General features: G+C 39.2%; 1 protein-coding gene and 1 pseudogene across 1 annotated transcript; both read left to right on the top strand.

The window, feature by feature from the left end:
• Positions 1 to 1,003: 1,003 nt before the first annotated feature.
• Positions 1,004 to 14,742, top strand: LOC134497093 (olfactory receptor 6X1-like; annotated as a pseudogene).
• A 5,007-nt stretch (positions 14,743 to 19,749) lies between these two features.
• LOC134497094 (olfactory receptor 6X1-like) lies at positions 19,750 to 20,694 on the top strand. Its single transcript, XM_063302806.1, has one exon. The coding sequence runs from the start codon at positions 19,750 to 19,752 to the stop codon at positions 20,692 to 20,694; it is 945 nt and encodes a 314-aa protein (XP_063158876.1).
• The last annotated feature ends 2,120 nt before the right edge of the window (positions 20,695 to 22,814 follow it).

Consider the following 22,814-nt stretch of genomic DNA (forward strand, 5'->3'; position numbering starts at 1 on the left):
CGGTGACTCCATGCCTTGGTTGCAGCCCCTCTTGACTACTGCAGTGACTCCATGCCTTGGTTACAGCCCTTCTTGACTACTGCAGTGACTCCTGCCTTGGTTACAGCCCCTCTTGACTACTGCGGTGACTCCATGCCTTGGTTGCAGCCCTTCTTGACTACTGCAGTGACTCCATGCCTTGGTTACAGCCCTTCTTGACTACTGCAGTGACTCCTGCCTTGGTTACAGCCCCTCTTGACTACTGCGGTGACTCCATGCCTTGGTTGCAGCCCCTCTTGACTACTGCAGTGACCCCACGCCTTGGTTACAGCCCCTCTTGACTACTGCAGTGACCCCATGCCTTGGTTACAGCAGCTCTTGACTACTGCAGTGACTCCATGCCTTGGTTACAACCTCTCTTGTTTACTACCTTAGCAAAAGTCTGGAAATTGCAATTGGTGTAAATTTCAGTGATCAGCCCATTGACCAGAGCAAGGACCCATAATCATATGGTGCCGCTACAGAAAAATCTGCATTGGCTGCCTATTGCTAATCTAAGACACTGAGGTTGTCCTTTCAAGTCTTCAACAGCTTAAGCCTAACTATCTGAGGGACCATCTGACCTGCTATTAACTTGCCAGTTTACCTAGATCTGCAGGCCGTTCTGATACTCCCTCTGTGCCAGAGACTCTAGTATTGGGTATGCAATGAAGAACCTCAGCAAATGCACTCAGCAAGGAAGTGACTTTAGCTTCTACTCTCCCAGGTAGTATCAACCCATCTTTTTTTCCAAGCATTTATTTCATAAATTGAATCCCTGATTCCAATTTGGTTATTGATTTTTATGATATTAATTCTATTTTGATTTATACTTTATATCCGTGTTGCTACCTTTATTGTAAACCACCCAGAGTCCCTCTTGTGGGGGGAGATGGGCAGTGGCAAAAATGTGAATAATAATAAATAAATAAATAAATAAATAAATAAATAAATAAATAAATAAATAATACCTTCTCATCCACGAATGGAGAACCAGAGCAGCACTCCAGATGTAGGTGAGTCTTCCTGGCCATGGAAGCTAGACTCAAGCAACTAATTAATTCTTCTTAACTATAAGCTGCCAAGAGTTGGGCATAAATTGTAAATAAATAAATAAATAACTGAAGGTCCATGGGTCTCCAAACACTTTCAAAAGTCTATGCACTTCACATAACCTTAGGCATAATAAGCACCAGTGTGTAGCGATGAAGTGGTTGGACTAGGAACAGGGGCACCGAGGCTCTAATCCACCTTCAGCCATGGAGGTTCATGAAGATTCTTGGGCAGTCACCCTGTCTCAGCTCAAGCTACCCCATAGGGTTGTTCTTGAGAAAATAGGAGAAAGGAGTGCTATGTACATTGTCTTGAGCTCCTGAATGAAAGGTAAACAAAGTTTTTGGTGGAAGTATACTGAAATTCCCACAATAGAGGACTGGATTGTGAACTTGTCAGAATTCACAGAAATGGCAACACTGACCTGTTTGGACTTTTTGCTGAAGGAAGAAACAAAGGAAATGATGCTTTATGGATTGGAAGACTGAAAAAGATGTGGCTTAAATGAAGGGTTGAAGGGATTGGTGTATTGTTCAAGAGGGAGGAGGTATAATAAGAGGGAGATTGTGACTCCATGATCAAAGTCTCACCTCTTTGTACATGCATGTAATATTGACACACGTACAAAAGGTCTGGGCTTCAACCATACACTCACAATTGCCATCTTGATTTTTTTGAACCCAACCCCCTGTGGATGGACATGAAAATGCTTTTCAGATATGTCAGTGTTTTGCCACAGGTGAAGTATGTTGTAGGTCTGTAAACATTAATGAAAAGTTGCCCTTCTGCTGCTAAAAATAATGTTTTCTTTGGAATTCAGCAACTCAATCAGAATGGCAGCCCAAGGATGAAGATGTGCTGTTTTATCTGTATGATTAAAATGTATTAGACCAATAGGTCTACCATATCTCTGCTGCAAACATCAAGGTAAAGAGAGACTGAAAATGCAAGGTATTTGCGGCCATCTAATCTAAGGGTTACCTAGAATTTTACACCCCAAATCTGGTAGGCCTTTTCTAGCAGAATCAGCCTCTTCGAAAAACAGAGGCCTTATGTTCGGCTCCTCAGATCATCCTCTGCTTAGAAGATGGAGATTTCCAGATAACACCTACTAGTCAATGCCCAAAACGATGACTAGATGCCATTAAATTACACACACACACACACACATGGATGATTGCCTATTGTCCATCCATCTCCCACTCATTTTGTACATTTGAAAGAACCTTCTAAAAATGGCACTGTGTGACTCAATTATTGCTCTCAGACGTTTCCCCAACTGGCAGATGTTTTCAGTGCAAAGGAAACCGAAATGAATCAGATATCTAGATATTCATTTCCTGTTTCAGGTGTAACAGTGGCAATCACAAGTGTAGAGAGGACATTACTAGTCAAGTTAAGTACCCTGAGGGAATTATGAAATAAATAAACCAGAAGAAAAAAACAAAAACTTATCTCAGTTAAAAGAAGCATGGAGGGGGGAGGAAGAATTTTCCGGAATGTTCTCCTAGATCAGTCGGTCACCAACATCCTAACATTTCTTTTTTCTGCATAAAAAGTTCAACAGCACTTGCAATAAAAGAAAAGAGTCAAATTAAAACAATAACATGTACACATACAGTAATGTCCAAATTTAAATGAAAAGAAGACCTGAAGATACTTAAGACTTAGGAAGGTGTTGCTTACAAAAGTAGATTATGTATGGACAATTACAATGAAATATGCTCATCCTTCATTGCATCTGGTGTCTTAAAGTTTATACATGAATTATATGAATATTTATATGAATATATATTTCATATAAATATCTATTTATATGAAAACCCTATATATGGAATTATTGCTGCTTTACTTTTTTTTCCTTTATATTATTTCCCCTACCATTTCATTTTCCCCCTTTTCTGTTGTGTTTAATCAAAGGAATAATAATAATAATAATAATAATAATAATAATTTCTCCCCTCCAAACAATAGGGTTGTGGACTATTATCTGTTAGGGAAGGCATTATCAGTTTTTGATTGCTGTCATGATTACCCCAAACATTTTCTAAGGGTGTAAATGCTGCAGTGGATCAGATGAAAATGTGTAATTAAAACAGGGGCAAACGAGGGGTAGGATCACAAAAGTCAAGATGGTAGCTGTTTCTTTGTTTTCTGTGTTTACTTCTCATTCACATACACAAGGGCAGGGATTTGATCATACAGATATGGCCACCATCTTGACATTTTAACCACCCCCCAATGAACAGTCCTGAATTAAAGGATAATTAAAGACCATACTAATAGCATGTCACCAATCCAACCCTGTGAAACAGCAGAAATATTCAGCATTCCCTCAGTTTCAGTTGCCCCGACTTTTACGGAAATTGCATGGACATGTCCAGATGATAACCATGAATCAAGTTCAGCTCTACTTGAAGGAGACTGTATCTTTTTACTGCTATTAGCAGGAGTGATCAGGCTTAAATAATGAATGGGTGACCACCAAGAAATCGCTATGCTAGACTGAGGAGACACCCCCCACCAAAAAAAAGAAAGTCAGTCCAAGAAGACCACAAGAGCAAACCACTTCTGTAACATTGCCAGGGTTATATCCAGGAAATCACCAAGACCTGAGGTCAGCTTGGAGAACACTTCCCCTTTTTAGAAAATACCAGAAGAGCAGCTCATAAGGAATATGCTCTAATCATAAACATCAGGCAGTCATAATCTATTTCATTAATATTAATCTGAGGCCTAAAACCATCATCCTTTATGCATATGATGTTTCAGGATTTCTTTATTTAGAAAGAGGGAAAAGTCCAAAAACAGTACCAACTCATCTACAAAAGCCCTTAACTTGTAAGTTTCTTTTTTCATCTTCACTCCCACAATTCATTTAAATCTTCACTCCCACAATCCTCTCATAAGACAAGACTAAATCTCTATTCAGTATTTCAGGAACCAAAAGAGACAGTGGGCATCCCTGTCTTGTTCCTTTTTGTATCTCAAAGGGTTTTGTTAGATCTCCATTAACAAGTATTTGTGCTTTCTGTGAAGTGTACATCGATCTTACCTATTTTATAAACTTCTCTCCTAAGTTCATCTCTTCCAAAACTTTGAACAAGAAAGCCCAGTTCAAATTGTCAAAGGCCTTCTCTGCATCTAAGAAGATCAATGTGGCTTGTTTTTTCATTATGTTGCTGCAAATATTCCAGAATGTCCAATAACATTTCTAACATTGTCCTTTAAGTGTTTTTTAGTGATCCTCATCTCTATCAGATAGAATCATTGTAAACAACTTGTATTCATTATTCAGTAATGATATTGGCCTATAGTTTCTTCTTAAAATCAAATCATGTCCCTCTTTAGGTATTGGTGCTATATTGGCCTCTTTCCAACTCTCTTTCATTTTTCCTCCCTGCAAGGTAGAGTTCAAAGTCCTCAAAACATTGATAATAAGAATCTGATAATTCATCTGGTCATCTGGACGGTTTGGTTTTTTGGGCCCTGGGAAATGACTGAAACGTCTCCCCCCTCTCACCACAAAAATATCCAAAAAAAAAAGAGAAATAAGTAAATAATAACTTGGGTTCAAGGTCATGGTTAGAGTTAGGCTTCCCAACAGAGGAGCAAAGAAGAGAAATCTGGCTGAATTAATTTAGTTGGTCTGATTATGACTTATCAGAATAAAGTACTGGAAATTTTATTTTCCATTTTATTTTCCTTTTGGTTCTCTTCACTTCAATTTTGATTTTGCAGGAATGTACTGTATCATAGCAGGTAAGAGCCTTATTATTTCTTGGCTGATCTCTAAAAACCTAATCAATATCATACCTAATTAGTAAGAGCAAATCTTGAGGGTCTACGCAACTTCTAGAATGATATGGAGATATTCATGCATTGGCCAAAAGTTGATATTGAGTCATGGAAAACTTCACAATCTGTCTGTGCCCAATTCCACATGTACAATGGATTGGACTTTTTGCAGTGTTATCTACATCACTGAGAACAATAATAATATATAGACATTTGATGCTGGGATATACAGCTTTTAGAAGCTTAGTCAGCTTCCTTTTCTGTCTTTGGACACCAGATGCAGGTAATGGTCCATGTGTGTCACCAGGTCCTGAAGAAATGTCTGGTACAATAAACCATCTCTCTAAACACTTAAGTATTTTACTCTTCTGTGGCTGGAACTTCTTATACCTTGTTTTAAGCTGATCATTGACCAAAATCTATCATCAATCTATCATCAATCTATCATCAATCTATCATCAATCTATCATCAATCTATCATCATCATCATCATCATCATCAATCTGTTTCAGGGGTATTGTATAACTTATCCATCACTGGACCCTACTGTGCTGGACAATTTTCATCCAGTCTCCCACCTCCCCTTTTTGGGGAAGGTGGTTGAGAAGGTGATGGTGTTGCAACTCCAGAGGATTCTGGATGAAATGGATTATCTAGACTCCTTCCAGTCAGGTTTCAGTCCTGGATATGGGTCAGAAACTGCATTGGTCATGCTTATGGATGATCTCTGGTAGGAGTGGGATGGGGTAGTGCATCCATTCTGGCTCTTCTTGACCTCTCAGTGGCTTTCAATACCATCCATGGTATCCTTTTGGGGTGGCGCAGGAAGTTGGGGGTAGGTGGCGTGGTTCTGTGCTGGTTCACCTCCTTCCTCCAGGGCCACTCCCAATCGGTGACAATAGGGAGCGAGAGATCCAACCCTTGACCCCTCCTTTCTGGGGTGCTGCAGGGCTTGGTTCTTTCTCCTCTCCTATTCAACATCTACATGAAACCACTGGGTGAGATCATCCATCACCACGGGATGAGGTATCATCAATATGCCGGTGATACCCAATTATACATCTCCGTCCCAGGTGAGGTAAGTGATGCAATGACTGCCCTCTCTTGGTGCCTGGGGGCTGTGGGGGCCTGGATGGGAAACAACAGGCTTCAGCTGAATCCTGCTAAGATGGAGTGACTGTGGGTTAATGGCTCGTCTGTATCCAGGAAATTGTCATCTTTAGTTCTGGATGGGGTGGCACTGCCCCAGATAAACCTGGTATGGAATCTGGGGGTTCTTCTGGACTCACAACTCCTGCTTGAAGAGTGGGTGGCAGTCGTGGCCAGGAGGGCCTTTGCACAACTTCATGTTGTGTGCCAGTTACGCCCTTTCCTGGATTGAGAAGCCCTCCAAGCAGTCACTCATGCCCTGGTCATCTCCCATATAGTCTATTGCAATGCACTCTACATGGAGCTACTCTTGAAGGGTATCTGGAAGCTTCAGCTGGTGTAGAATGTGGCTGCATGGGCAATTCTTGGTGCCCCAAGATTGGCAGATGTGGCAGCATTGCTACGCAAGCAGCACTGGGTGCCAGTTTGCTTCTGAGTCCAATTCAATGTATTGGTTATCACCTTTAAAGCCCTACATGGCATGGGGCCAGGTTACCTGAGGAACAGTCTCATCCCCTTAACATCGACCCATCCTACCTGATCATGCAGAGAGGGCATGTTACGGACCCCTTCTGTAAGATAATTTTGCTTGGCGGGGTCCAGGAAGCTGGCCTTCTCAGCAGTGGCTCCCACCCTCTGGAAGATTATGGCCCCAGAGGTGAGGCAGGCCCCTTTGCTCCTGGCCTTCCAGAAGAGACTGAAAACTTGGCTCTGCCACCTCGCCTGGGGTGGGAAGTTATTCTTGGGGGTGGCTGGCACCTTAGAGCTTGCCTCACTGAATTAGATCTTTTATGGCCCCTTGGATTTTATATTTATTTTTACTTTTATATTTATATTTGGTAATTCGTATTTATATTTTAGATGTTATTTATGCTTATTGTTTTAATGCGCTAGTTATTGTAAACTGCCCAGAGTCCCCCTTCTCGGGAGCGATGGACAGTGGCAAAATTCAAAAAAATAAATACAAATAAAAATAAAATTGCCTCATATTCCAAACCCATGCCATTTAGAGTTGATGGGCATTCTAAACCAATATATCTGGAGATCACCAAATTCCAGAAGGTGACATTAGACAAATATTAGCTTTGTCAATTTTGAGGAAAAAAAGGGAAAGAAAGAACCTGCAGTTAATATGATAGTATTTCACTTTTTAGGGAACTTTAAGAACTTATTTTTCCAAACTTAAGTTTTTAATAGAAAAAAATGTTATTTGTTCCCTAAAAGAAAAGAGTAAGAAATGGCTATCCGCTAAGTCCCATCACAAGGAAGAACCAGGTGGTGTTCTCAGTTTCAGGCAGAGAAGTAGCACTTTAGATTTTAAGTTTCAGTCCAAGGACAGATATCTGAAAATGAGAATTCATGTTGAAACTCTTCCCAGAGGGCCAGATGCGATGTACAGGAACAGTAGTGGTTTATGTTTAGCCCTTCAGGAATATGGGGATTTTGTTCATTATTCCAGATCTTTAACTCTTCTTTCATAATTTTTTACTGTCATCCTTGATATGTTATGGCTTTATTTATACAATAAATTAAAGCATCTCTACCTGTATATTTTGTATGTATGTTTGTAAGTGTATGTGTCTATGTTCATATAAACTGTACATACACAGGAATATACATACATATATACATACATACATACATGTGTGAAAGGTGAAAGGTCCCCTGTGCAAGCACCGAGTCATGTCTGACCCTTTGGGGGAACGCCGCTTTTGCAATGTTTTCTTGGCAGGCTGTAGCGGGGTGGTTTGCCCTTGCCTTCCCCAGCAAGCTGGGTCCTCATTTTACTGACCTCGGAAGGATGGGAGGCTGAGTTGACCTGAGCTGGCTACCCAAGAGAGAATCCAGCTTCTGCTGGGATCAAACTCGGGTTGTGGGAAGAGTTTTCAGTTGCAATACTGCCCCCTTCCACTCTGCGCCACATGAGGCTTCTACATACATACATACATATATACATACATACAAACTACAGCAAATGTATTCAAAGAGCAAAAGAGGGATTAAAGGACTCTAATGTTATTTATTTATTTTTTTGCAATTGGTTGGTTTGCTTTTTTCAGTCTGCATAATTTTTAGGGCCTATATTTTATTCATGGGACGCGGTGGCACTGCGGGTTAAACCTTTGAGCTGCTGAGCTTGCTGATCGGAAGGTCGGCAGTTCAAATCCGCGTGACGGAGTGAGCTCCCGTTGCTAGTCCCAGCTCCTGCCAACCTAGCAGTTCGAAAACATGCCAATGTGGGTAGATTAATGGGTACCGCTTCGGCAGGCAGGTAACGGCGTTCCATTTAGTCATGCTGGCCACATAACCACGGAAGTGTCTACAGACAAACGCCGGCTCTTCGGCTTGAAACGGAGATGAGCACCGCCCCCTAGAGTCGGACACGACTGGACTTAATGTCAAGGGAAACCTTTACCTTTACCTTTACTATATTTTATTCATCTCCATACAATCACATTCCTATGTCACTGATGAAGTGTTCAGATGAACAGCTTTAGACTTAAACTGAACAGTGAAAGAATATAGTGCTTGTCTACTTCATTCTCCTTTCTGGTTTTATTACTGATTTCCCATATTTTTAAGCAGGCCATTTGCTGCAGAATTCACTGATCAGTGACAAAGAAACCTCCACTATGTGATCAGATTGGAGACTTGATTAAAATTACAAGGCTTGAGGGAAGATGATACAACATGATATAACTCTCATTCATAAGAACTTCCAGTTGAAATCCCACAAGGGAAGAATCACATAGGAATAACCTCATATCCCCTGGGGAGCTGTCAGAAAGGGTTTTAAACATCAGAACAAAATTTTCAAAACCTTACAGCTCCTTACTTTTGAGCTACTTCATGTCCCTCAAGGAAAGAAAGGTAGTCTCATCAATGATGGGGGATGGAAAAGAAAACAAGGAAAATGAGTTTATGAAGAAGATTCAAAGGATCACCAACATTTTCTGATTACTGATTACTTTTTCAAAGTGATCCTTAAATCAGAAATTCACACACATGAACACACATAGAAACACACACACACACACACACACACACACACACTTCTTCCACTTTCTAACTTTAAATATAGAAATCTGGGACAAATTCATGGGGCTGTACATTAGAAGATACCATTTTTTAATGGAAGAAATTATAATTTTTGAGAAATCGGAAGATACTTCTGTTCTCATTTTCCAATTGTGACTGCATCAGGAATTACAATGATTCCTCTACTCTCTCTCTGTAATTCCATCCATGTATCCCTATTTATAAGTTAATTGTATTTGAAACTTTAAATATATATCTGGTTCAAAAATCCAGATATCCCTGACATGTGAAGTGTACTAGGTCACAGAAAAAGGAGATGTCCTTCATTGGAGAGGTACATGGATAATTATTCCATGACAATATATAGAGTAAACCCCCTTTTTAACTGTGAAAACCCATTTTAACTGCAAATGCAGTTTTGGGTGCCCCACGGATGGCACATGTAACACCTTTGCTGCAGGAGCAAAACCAGTTTGCTTCTGGGTCCAATTCAAGGTGTTGGTTATCACCTTTAAAGCCCTACATGGCATGGGTCCAGGTTACCTGAGGGACCATCTTATCCCCATTACATTGACCTGTCCAACCCAGTCAGGCAGAGAGGGCATGTTATGGACCCCGTCCATGAGGGATTATCAATTGGTGGGGCCCAGGAAGAGAGTTTTCTCTGCCATGGCCCCCACCCTATGGAATACTCTTTCCCTAGAGGTGAGGCAGGCCCTCACTCTCCCGGACTTCCAGAAAGGGGTGAAGGCCTGGATCTGCCATCTTGCATGGGGCGTGAGGAGGGGTAACCGATTCTGGGGGTGGTTACCATCCTGAAGATGCTCCTGTGAATTAAATTAGGAACTTTTTAACATCTCTAGATGGATTATATATTTTTATTTAAGAGTATTGTCTTTATTGTCTTTTAATCTCTCTCTATTCTAGTTTTATTGTAAACCACCCAGAGTCGCTCTTTGAGTGAGATGGGCAGTGACTAAATTTGAAATATAAATACATACATACATACATACCGAATAAAATGGTCACCCTAGTTTAAAATCTTTTTATGTACACAATTAGGAACAGTGAAGTCAAAGAAACTGTAAGAAGAACAATAGAAGCTAAGCAGTGGGGAAAGGCAGTGAGACAGTATAGAAGATTGAAAGGTAGAAGACAAGACTGTCTGGGCTACATAAACCACTTTATGAATTTGTCGTGGTGGTCGCACAAGTTAAGTCTGGTCTCCAATGAAGTGTAGATTACTGTTATAAGAACACAAAACACTCCTTTAATTTTTGATTATGGGAAGAGGAATTGATTTAGGATAGCTACTCCCTAGAATCTCCTAGGGTATATCCATTAGGTTAGAGTCATGGAGGTTTACTCTGACAAGATTCTGTCTATACGGTGTACGCAAGTAAAGAGCTAAACTTTGGCTGGACTGCTTCTGTGTCATTCTTGGGCTGGGCCTGAGAGATGGGCAAGTATTGAAAACAGTAATGGAAACTGCAGAGTCGGCATACCACTGTTCAGACAAAGGAATTGATTCCTTACCAGCTAAATAAGCTATGGAAGTCATTCCTATAAGATCCTGATGTTAACTAATAGGAATAATGTTGTGACTCTTACCAATTTTTAGAGAACAAAATAGCTGGATATCCAATAGCTCTCCTCCCCTCCCTCTGAAGATGATAAAACATTATTTATTATTTTATTAATCAAATTTATCACCGCCCATCTCCCAAAAGGGACTCTGGGCAGTTTACAATAAACATTAGCCAAAAAGAGGCCATCTGAGCAAAAAGAGTCGTGTGGATGCTTTTACAGCTTCCTCATTCTACCTCATAATAGGGCTGGACCACTCTTTCAAAAATGGATGAACGGATAAGCTGTGCTCTCAACTTTTCTGGCTGGGGAATTCTGGGAGTTGAAGTCCATGCATCATAAACGTACAGACCTTTATGATTCATGGACTTCAACTGCCAGAATTCCCCAGCCAGAAAAAGTTATATAGAAAAAGGTAATGCATTAGCTAAAAATAGTGATTGGATTTTAATACATTTCTCCCTAGGGGAAGTCCCCCGCCGCCAGCTCTTTTTTAGGCCAATGCCATTTTCCATATTTCTAAATGCCACTGATCCAAACGAAAATATATGCTCTTTTTTTGGAGGGGGGGTATATAATTTCATTCAATGTTTTTAAAAAAGGAAGATAAAAACTAATACAAAATAATATAAAGTAAGAAGGAGAAAAGAAAAAGAAAGAAATCAAAGAGAAAACTAAAAGTGCAAGAAAGGTTAACCTGCAGTTATCTTTCTAATAAATTTAGGTAAGAAAACCATTGGCAGCTACAGTATATCCTCCTGCCACCAGCTCTTCTCTTGATTTTATTCTGTATTCCCCTTGACAAAGTTCTAGTATCTCACAATAAGTTAGCCATCTGTGTTTGCCTATTATTTCTCATCTATAAAATGCTTCTGGTGCTGAAAGCCACAAAGGTTGCTCTCAGCACAAACCACCCAGAGACGCTCTTTGAGGGAGATGGGCAGCGAATGAATTTGAATATAAATGAATGAATGAATGAATGAATGAATGAATGAATGAATGAATGAATAAATACTGAATAAAATGGTCACCCCAGTTTGGAATCTTTTTATGTACACAATTAGGAACAGTGAAGTCAAAGAAACTGTAAGAAGAACAATAGAAGCTAAGCAGTGGGGAAAGGGTTTACCCTGCCTATTTTTGGTTTCCTGTTTTTGCTAGGGTTTAGGTTCAGTTTCTCAAACTTGCATAACACTTTTTTTAAAAGTTTGCCCTAAAGTTACTATGCATTTCAATACAAGCTTTTCTAAACAGATACATTTTTATTTTCAGTCTCACATATTAAACATTTTTAAAAAAATATTATCTCCAATTTAATGAACTTTATATATATATATATATATATGTGTGTGTGTGTGTGAATTTTATACAGGTGCTTCCATTAAGGGTACTGTCTTCATTACTGATCAACTTCATTAAAAATTCAATTGTTGAATAATGTAATTATGGGTCTGTGTTTGTTCCAAAATGCAACATTAGATCAATTCACATTGAATTTGCACATCTCAACCCCCCGCCCCACCCTCCACCCCCCTTAGCTGTTCATTAGGATGGAATGGGGACACTTCAGGGATTCTTTTCTTTTCTGGATATTGATGAGGTGAAGATGCTGGAGAAATTAGCGTTCTGATATCTTGTCAATAAACCTACTTTCAAATCTCCAACTGCTGTTGATATTCATTAATGTTCTGTACATGATGGAGACACCATGTCTGTGGCGAGCTGGACACATCAGGCTTTGAACTCCAAGGTGCAGTGAGGGGAGAGGCACTTTGATCTTTGCCTTATTTGATGAAATTAATTGAGTGAGGAAGAAAAGTGGGAAAGTAAGGTACATGGTTCTTCAGACCCATTGTTTTAAAAAAAGGTAGAGGTGGGATAAATGTATCCTTTTAGTGAGTTCAGAAAGTATTGAAAACTTGAAGAAAAATTGTCAAGACTTTATTTTCTCCAGAGCCTAGAAAGACTGCAGGATAATTGCAAATGGTTGAAACATTTATTTCATTCTTTTTCTGCTTTTCCATTTCTCCTCTTATGTAGATAGTCATATCATTAGAAATAATGCTTGTTTGGAGTGAAAGCATGCCTGAAAGAGAAACAAAATTCTAATATCCATGATGATTTGTCCCCAGGTCCATTATGTTCCTGTACAGAAGCTGTGTCTGAAGGGGATTGGCAGTAGGATATTTAAACCATCTAGTCCCCAAAGAAATGCAACCAGTCATGAGGAAACCACCATTTTCCATATGGATGAATCAAAGGGAGTTGGGGTGAGACACAACAGTGAATGCACCATGATCTTATACAATATTTGGCACAATTCTATACTATATACCATTGGATGATAACATCCTAATGCACAGGACATGATTTTGGTGTCCTTGTAATTATGACCTGATACTCTGACTGGGAAATTCTGGGAGTTGAAGTCCACAAACCTTAAAGTTGCCAGGTTTGAAAAACACTCACTAATGTGTAAAACTTCTGATCTCCTTAATTTTCTTTGCCATGCCACCTGAAGGGGATTCAAATCCGCAAGTCCTGAGGACACTATGTTGAATGCCTTCCCCTTGAATTCCATGGTGAAATGACTGGGGGGGAAAGGTAAAGGGGGAAGAAAATCATTGCTGGACAATGTCTCCAATCATTTCCTTCCCTCTTTTCTTGAGGCCTCCAAGAGTCTTTGACAACTTAGTAATATATAGAAGACTCTAATTTCTATCAAAATATTTCATCTCTAGCTTACAAGTTCCAAGAAGCATTATACATTGGAGAATCCCCAAATGAGCTCTTATTTTCCAACACTGGAAAATTTCACACATCACACTAAGCTATAACAGTGTGTCTTTGCTTTGGGTCTCATGCTTTGTGGGATTTCTGTGATGGGCCTTTGGAAATCATAACTGATATACAAATATTTATATCTGAATGCCTTACTTAACTACCAAAGGTACAAACAACATTTGTTACCCTAATGTGAAAATTCAGTCTTATGTCCTCTGTGTTGCAATCACAAGAGTTGTGTATCAAAAATGTCCTTAGAAATGTAGCTAAATCTTAATCCAATTAAAATTGCATCTTTTCTCTTTTTGTAACAGAAGGGGAACATGAATTTGTCCAACTGTACAAGAGCAACTGAATTTATTCTGGTTGGATTGCCAAGTGTTTGGGGAATGCAAAATATGATGTATGCCGGTGTCTTGCTGCTCTACCTGCTGTGTCTGATGGGCAATGGGCTCATCATTGTGATGGTAATTGTGGACCACCATCTCCAGAAGCCCATGTATTTTTTCCTTAGGAACTTTTCTTTCACTGACATTGGACATACCACAGCCTTTATTCCCAAACAATTATGTCTCTGCAAAGAATTCCATCTGTTTCTCCTGCTGCATGACACAATTGTACGTCTATTTTCTTTTTGCAGTCACAGAATGTTTTATCAGCACTTTGATATCCTTGGACAGGTACTTAACCATTTGCCATCCTTTGAGATATGCCACTATTATGACTTCTGGGGTCTGCCTTAAACTAGCAATAGCAGCCTGGTTTGGAGGTTTTTTCTCCATTCTGTATCAGATAGTAAGGATTCCAGACCTACCCTTCTGTACATCCAACATTATCAATCATTTCTATTGTGATATTGGACCGGTGTTGAAGATTGCAGGAGGAGAGACACATGTCATTGAAGCCATTGGCTTCCTACTCACTGTAGCTCTGGTTATGTCTTCCCTGCTTTTCACCCTCATTTATTACCTCTTCATCATTTGCACCATAATTTGAATGCCTTCAACCATCAGACAGCAGAGTGCCTTTACTACATGTGCTTCCCATCTGATTGTATTCACCATTTTCTATGGGTCAGTCTTTTTTGCCTACTTTAGGCCTACTTTCATGAATTCTTCCCTCAGTATGATCAAGTCTGTTGCTGTGGTGAATGCCATAGTCATTCCAGCACTCAGTCCATTCATTTACACCATTAGGAACAGTGAAGTGAAAGAAGCACTTTGGAAAGCGTTAAGAAAAAAGATTCCAGCTTTCCTTAAAGTCGAAACATACAGAAGACCTGTTCGGAGACGCAATTGTATCCTTCAAGATTAGGAGTGGGAGGACTATCCATCAAACATACTGTACCATTTTTTACCCTTGCCTAACTCATAAAGGGGTGAAGACCTGGCTCTGCCATCTGTCATGGGACGTGACAAGGGGTAAGCAACCCTGGGGATGGTTAGCACCCCTAACATCTCTATCCTGGATTGTGTATTTTTATTTAAGCATATTGTTTTTATTGTATTTCAATCTCTATTTATTCTAGTTTTATTGTAAACCACTCAGAGTCACTCTTTGAGTAAGATGGGCAGTGACAAGATTTGAAATATAAATAAATAAATAAATAAATAAATAAATGTAGTTCTAGATAGTGTAAGAATATGTAGAAATTGCTGGCACACAGTCTGAATCAATAAAGACTGTACTTTTTCCTTCTGCAGCCAAAAGGGAACTCAGGCATGAATACAACCAACTATGCTACTGTGAAAGAATGTATCCTTGTTTGATTGCCAAACATTCAGGGAAGGGAAAGCATGGTGCTTGCAGGTGTTTTCCTGCTCTACATCCTGTGTCTGGGGAGTAATAGGGTGATCCCTGGGATGGTAATTGCAGATTGCTATATCCAGATACTCATGTACATATTTCTTCCTTAGCAACCTTGAACTCAATGAGGTTGGACAAACCACAGCCTTTATGCCCAAGATGTTTGTCAACTTTCTATTAGCCAGGAAGAACATCTGATTCTATTGTTTCATGAATTCTACATACTTCTACTTCCTTTTTTTTGATGGTTGCCTTATCCCCAATGAGACACGGACTCGCTTAGTTAGGTCTAAGGATTTCCGGTTTATTAGGGATAGGATGCATACACTGAGAAAGACAGGAATGAGCACATGGCGTGCGAGGTAACCTGTAAATACCCCCGGTGCGGACCTGGTCCACCTCCACCCCCCATTGTCCCAAAGTCCGGCTCCGGAGCTCTTGATGGGCGATCTGGGTGCGATCCCGGAGTCTTGATGGGCAATCAGTGAGATTAGCACTGATTGCCTCTGTCCTCTTCCTGTGTCCAGCGCAGGTGTGTCCCCCGGGGTAATGCAGAGATGTCGGGTGATGGCTTCTTGGGTCAGGGCAAAGGTATGGCTTCTTTGTCCTTATTGATATCTGTCCGTTAGCGATTAAAGGATTATCATTAATCCCTTCCTCTTTCCTTCCCTTTTCCGGAGAGGCATGTTCCCCGTTGTGATGCATGTATGCATTGCAATGGGGGACATGACACTTTTGCTTTCATAGAATTTTTCAGCATCAGTTTAATATCCGTGGACAGCTACTTAGCCATTTGCCATCCCTTGAGACATACTACCAACATGACCCCCACTCTTTGCTTAAGATGGCATTAGCAGTTTGTTGTGCTGCTTTATTTTATTTTCCCCTCTATGCTTCACCAACCTTTGAACATCTTGGAGCTACCCAACTGTACTATCCAACATTATTACTCATTACTACTTGGATGTTGGGCCTCTCTTGAAAACTGAAGAGGAGACATACTGCTTCTTGAAGCTCTTGGCTTCTTGGTCACCATGACTGTGATTATGTACTCTTTGCTTCTGACAGGCCTATGTTATCTCTTCATCATTACCACAATCCTCCACATTCCATCAACCATAGGACAACAGAGGGCCTTCTCCACCTGAGCTTCCCATATTATCATAGCTGGCATTTTGTATGGCTCAGTGCTTTTCATTTATTTAAGACCTGCTGTTAAGAATTTTTCATTTCATATAATCAAGGGTATGTCCATAATGAATAAAATGGTCATCCCAGTTTTAAATCTTTTTATGTACAAATCAGGAGCAGTGAGGTCAAAGAAACTGCAAGAACAATTGAAGGGAAGATTCCAGCTTTCCATAAAAATTGAGCATAGCCCTTTGTTTAAAAGTGATGTTGTGTAATCTTATGCTGAATAAGATTGCTTGCAGATGTTTCAGCTATCAGTCCAAAGACCTTGTATACCTTTCCCCTTTACTCTAGCTTTACAAATAGGATATGCCAAGTAAGTACTGGGGAAAGGCAGTGAGGCAAAACAGAAGATTGAAAGGTAGAAGGCAAGATTGTCTAGGCTCCATAAACCACTTTATGAATTTGTTGTGGTGGCCGCACAATTTAAGTCTGGTCTCCAACGAAGTGTAGGTTACTGTTATAAGAAGACAAAAAACTCTTTTATTTTTGATTGTTTTATTCAAGTTTGAATGCTGAAGAAGAGTCTGCAAAACAGTGAGATGATTTCAAAATAACTCTTAGTTCATGAGAGACGAATCCATTTCTTAGTCCACGCAGACAACCGTATTTCTCTAGAATGTAAATATTCTTTTTGTTTGGTTTAACAGCCATGACAGTACTGATGGACCTAGGTAGACTTTGGGGCTACATATCCACTGAAACACTTGGATCCAAACAGATCCAGATGGTGCTTTCAGTTTCACTTTAAATGCTAAGTTTCAGTACAAGTGCAGACATTTGAGAGTGAGAATTAGGACAAATTTGCAATGCTTGAAACTATTCACATAGCAACAGATGTGGATATACAAAAACTATAATGCTTTAAGTTTAGCACATCAGGCATATGTAGAATTATTTAATTTCATTAATTCTATCATGCCATAGTGTTATTTTTGGAATAAACTAAAGGATTTCTATGTCCATGTATATGTGGATGTTATGTCTATTACCACATGTATTGTATTGTATTACTAATATAATAATTAATAGAAAAGGGTTTACCCTGTCTATTTTGGGTTTCCTGTTTTTGCTAGTGTTTAGGTTCAGTTTCTCAAACTTGCATAACACTTTTTAAAAAAGTTTGCCCTAAAGTTACTATGCATTTCAATACAAGCTTTTCTAAACAGATACATTTTTATTTTCAGTTTCACATATTACACATTTTTAAAAAATATTATCCCTAATTTAATGCACTTTATATTTATATATATATATATATATATATATATATATATATATATATATATATATATGAATTTTATACAGGTGCTTCCATTAAGGGTACTGTCTTCATTACTGATCAACTTCATTAAAAATTCAATTGTTGAATAATGTAATTATGGGTCTGTGTTTGTTCCAAAATGCAACATTAGATCAATTCACATTGAATTTGCACATCTCAACCCCCCGCCCCACCCTCCACCCCCCTTAGCTATTCATTAGGATGGAATGGGGACACTTCAGGGATTCTTTTCTTTTCTGGATATTGATGAGGTGAAGATGCTGGAGAAATTAGCGTTCTGATATCTTGTCAATAAACCTACTTTCAAATCTCCAACTGCTGTTGATATTCATTAATGTTCTGTACATGATGGAGACACCATGTCTGTGGTGAGTTGGACACATCACGCTTTGAACTCCAAGGTGCAGTGAGGGGAGAGGCACTTTGATCTTTGCCTTATTTGATGAAATTAATTGAGTGAGGAAGAAAAGTGGGAAAGTAAGGTACATGGTTCTTCAGACCCATTGTTTTAAAAAAAGGTAGAGGTGGGATAAATGTATCCTTTTAGTGAGCTCAGAAAGTATTGAAAACTTGAAGAAAAATTGTCAAGAGTTTATTTTCTCCAGAGCCTAGATCTCATACAATATTTGATGCAATTCTATACTATATACCATTGGATGATAACATCCTAATGCACAGGACATGATTTTGGTGTCCTTGTAATTATGACCTGATACTCTGGCTGGGGAATTCTGGGAGTTGAAGTCCACAAACCTTAAAGTTGCCAAGTTAGAAAAACACTTCACTAATGTGCAAAACTTCTGATTTCCTTAATTTTCTTTGCCATGCCACCTGAAGGGGATTTCAAATCCGCAAGTCCTGAGGACACTATGTTGAATGCCTTCCCCTTGAATTCCATGGTGAAATGAATGGGGGGGGGGGAAAGGTAAAGGGGGAAGAAAATCATTCTTGGACATCATCTCCAATCATTCCCTTCCCTCTTTTCTTGAGGCCTCTTTGTTGACTTAATAATATATACAGTAGATAACTCCAGTTCTGGGAATGGCATTTGGAATTTGTACTAAATAAAACCAGGCATGAGTCATGCTGATTCCAATTCACAAAATCTGGTCATAGTCTATGGATGCCTATGGGAATTGAGAGATAAATATCTCTAGAGATGGTATCTCTGTTTTCTGTAGAAAATTAAGTGCTGCATCAGTGTAGGGTTTACATGTTCTCTTTTTCCACTTGAGGAGGAATGTGAAGTAGACAAACTATAAAAGAGTTGCAGAGTTTATCCTTGTTGGGCTGCCTCCAGAGGACCTCAAGAGGTCCTCCTATCTTGGGATGGAACTTGAAGTTTGGTCCAAATTAATATCAGCCTTGAGTATATTCTAGGTATAGTGCATGGATACTCCTGGGAAATTAAAGGCAAATATCCTTAGAGACTGTATCCCAAGCTAAAGTAGAGAATAAGTAAATTGCTTTTCTATGATGCACTTTGCTAGATGCTGTTTAAATGTAAAGGAAACTATTTTTCAAGAAGTCTACAATTTTTTCCCCCAACACCTGATGTATCATTTTCTAGGGTTCTTCAAAATACCTGCTCGATGAATGGATAGACAGATGGAGTGAAAGGTACTTGGAGAAGAAAATGCAGGTATTGAAGAAAGAATAAGTCAAAGTGAAGTTTTTTCATACAAAGGAAAGGATGAAGTCCAGGTCATTCTGAGACAGTGGAGAGAAAGGAATTGAGCTATTATATTTTTCAAACCACGTCTATTGGTGGATGCTAGGTCTATTGGGCCTTATGTTTTGTGGGGTATCAGTGACGGGTCTTTGGAATTCATAACTCATATACAAATATTTATATCTGAATGCCTTACTTAACTGCCAAAGGTGTGCAGAGCATTTGTTAACCTAATGTGAACATCCAGTCTTATGTTCTCTATGTTGCAATCACAAGAGTAGTGCATGAAAAATGTCTTTAAAAAATGTAGCTAAATCTTGATTCAATGAAGATGCCATCTTTTCTCTTTTTATAACAGAAGGGGAACATGAATTTGTCCAACTGTACAAGAGCAACTGAATTTATTCTGGTTGGATTGCCAAGTGTTTGGGGAATGCAAAATATGATGCATGCCGGTGTCTTCCTGCTCTACCTGCTGTGTCTGATGGGCAACGGGCTCATCATTGTGATGGTAATTGTGGACCACCATCTCCGGAAGCCCATGTATTTCTTCCTTAGCAACCTTTCTGTCATTGACATGGGACACACAACAGCCTTTATTCCTAAATTGCTGGTGAATTATCTCTCTGCAAATAATTCCATCTGTTTCTCCTGCTGCATAACACAATTTTACTTTTATTTCTTTTTTGGTGTCACAGAATTTTTTATCATCACTCTGATATCCTTGGACAGGTACTTAGCCATTTGCCATCCTTTGAGATATGCCACTATCATGACCTCTGGGGTCTGCCTTAAGCTAGCAATAGCAGCCTGGTTTGCAGGTTTTTTCTCCATTCTTTCTCACGTAATAATGATTGCCAACCTACCGTACTGTATGTCCAAAATTATCAATCATTTCTTTTGTGATGAGGGACCTGTGTTGAAGATTGCAGGAGGAGATGTCCATGTCATTGAAGCCCTTGGCTTCCTAATTACTGTGGTTGTGATCATGTCCTCCCTGCTTTTCACCCTCATTTCTTACCTCTTCATCATTTGCACCATTCTTCGAATGCCTTCCACCATCCGACAGCAGAGGGCCTTTTCTACATGCGCTTCCCATCTGATTGTCATCTGCATTTTGTACGGGTCAGTCTTTTTTGTCTACTTAAGACCTACTCTCACCAACTCTTCCTTCAGTATGATGAAGTCTGTCTCCATATTGTACACAATAGTTGCTCCGGTGCTCAATCCTTTCATTTACACCTTTAGGAACAATGAAGTGAAAGAAGCAGTTTGGAAAGCGCTAAGAAAAAAAAACTCCAGCTTTTCCTAAAATCTAAATATGGAAAAGTTTGGAGGAGCAATTCTGTGCTTCAAGGTGAGGACTGGGTGGACTATCCATCAAAGATATTGTACCATTATTTTACCTTTCCTAACTCACAAAGATGGAAGAAGACGGAGGTGAACACCCAATTCCAGTATTTAAACCTATGAAGCTAGCACCCATTCCTCCAATCAAGTTGGAATGCCAGGAAGGGTTTATCATGGAATGAGAGCTTTTGAATGTTCTGCATTGATTATGAAAAGATATCAATCTTCTTATGTATCTGTACTGGCAGTAATATTGTTCTACTCTGTGGGTTCCTTTGTTTGGAACTTTGACCTCTGGGATCAATTTCCTAGTGTAGGTTATTTAAAGAACCTCATTGGAATCAGGGGAGAAACTACAAGGTGATTTTTGGAAAAAAATGCAAGTGATGAATTTTGGTGCTGTCAATGGTTTGGAATATCTTTGAGATACTGATCTGGCACTAGAGGATCATGACCTGGCACGCAAAGTGACTTTGTAAGGCATTTGGTTGTCTCCTTCTGCCATGGTAAGAAAGATGGAGCTTCAACCCCTGTTGATTTTGAGGATCCTCAGGAGGAAATTGCTGTTTCTTAGAAATGGATGAAAGAAGTTGGCAACAACCAAAATTCCACAAATTTTCTGAATAGACCTAATTAGAATTAGAGATCCATGGCTGTATATCTCATGTGCAACTTTTTTTACATTTATCAATATTTCTATCTGATAGAATTCACTCCTTTTAATGTTTTTTAGCTTTCCATTTAAATCAACCTCCCAATCTGGTGCCATCCCAACATCATAGGCCTGTGACTGCCATGATTTTATGCCAGCATGGGCAAATACTCCAGGAACAACCTCCTAGTAAAAAAATGTGTTGTTTTCACCATCCTGGCTTCTCTCGTTTTCTCCTTTTTGTGTTCATTTCAAATCTGCTTTGTTGGACTCAAGAATATATTTTTTTTACGATTATGAACTTGAGTTTATAAGGATCCTGGCACATCTTTCCCTAAATATATGCCTTTTTCATGGGGTTAATCATACTTTTTGTTCCTGATTTCCTTAAATTAATTCATCCTTATATGCAATGTTCATGAATATCTTCATTTTTACAGATATTTCCTCAATATACCTTGCTTTTATTCTGGGTGAATGGTATGGTCAATTGCAAAGAGGAATATAATCAGAATAGCTACTTTTCCCTTGGTTCTTTGGCTCAGACTTGCAACATTATGTAAATTAACTATTACATTTATGTTTAAAGGTTTGGAAATTATGGGTTTTGGAGATAATCTTATTCAGGGAATTAAGACAATTTATACACCACAGAAGGCAAATATTATTGTGAATGATGAATTAGCTGAATCATGTCATATACAAAAAAGAACAAGACAAGGATGCCTGTTGTCACCTCTGGTTTTTATTTTGGCATTGGAAGTTTTTAACAGAGACATTAGAAGAGATGAACAAATACAGGGCTTAAAGATCAAAGAAGATGCGTTTAAACTGAGGGCTTTTGCTGATTATTTAGTTTTGATATTACAGGACCCTTTGGATACTGCAGAACATCTGATGAAGAAACTGAAGGAATTTGGGTCGTTGGTGGGTCTTAAAGTAAATAAACAAAAAACAAAAAAGTTAATTAAAAATATGACCTTGTCCAATCAAGAATTATTGATGGGTAAGATGGGTTTTAAGATTGAAAAAAAAAAAGGTTAGATATCTGGGGGTGATCCTGTCAACTAGGAATAGTATGTTATTTCAGAATAATTATGTTAAAATTTGGAAGCATGTGAAAAATATTTTTTCCCCCTATTTAAGACCTACTGTCAAGAACTCTTCCTTCAGTATGATGACGTCGGTCACCATATTGTACACACTGGTCACCCCGGTGCTCAATACTTTCATTTACATCATTAGGAACAACGAATGTCAAAGATGTGTTATGGAAACTTAGAAAGAAACACTCCAGGTCTCCAAAATTACTTAGCATAGGGCTTAGTTGAAAAGTGATGGAAGGTGACTCTGTTCTCCTATTGAAAGCATCAAGGCTTGGACCTTCGGAATCCATCTCCAAAGCTATTGTGCAGGTCTTCTTGAACAAG

Source organism: Candoia aspera, chromosome 4 (genome assembly GCF_035149785.1).
Source record: "Candoia aspera isolate rCanAsp1 chromosome 4, rCanAsp1.hap2, whole genome shotgun sequence".
Lineage (NCBI taxonomy): Eukaryota > Metazoa > Chordata > Lepidosauria > Squamata > Boidae > Candoia > Candoia aspera.

Coding starts and splice junctions, on each gene's coding strand:
- LOC134497094 (XM_063302806.1), top strand. CDS start 19,750: ATGAATTTGTCCAACTGTACAAGAGCAACTGAATTTATTCTGGTTGGA.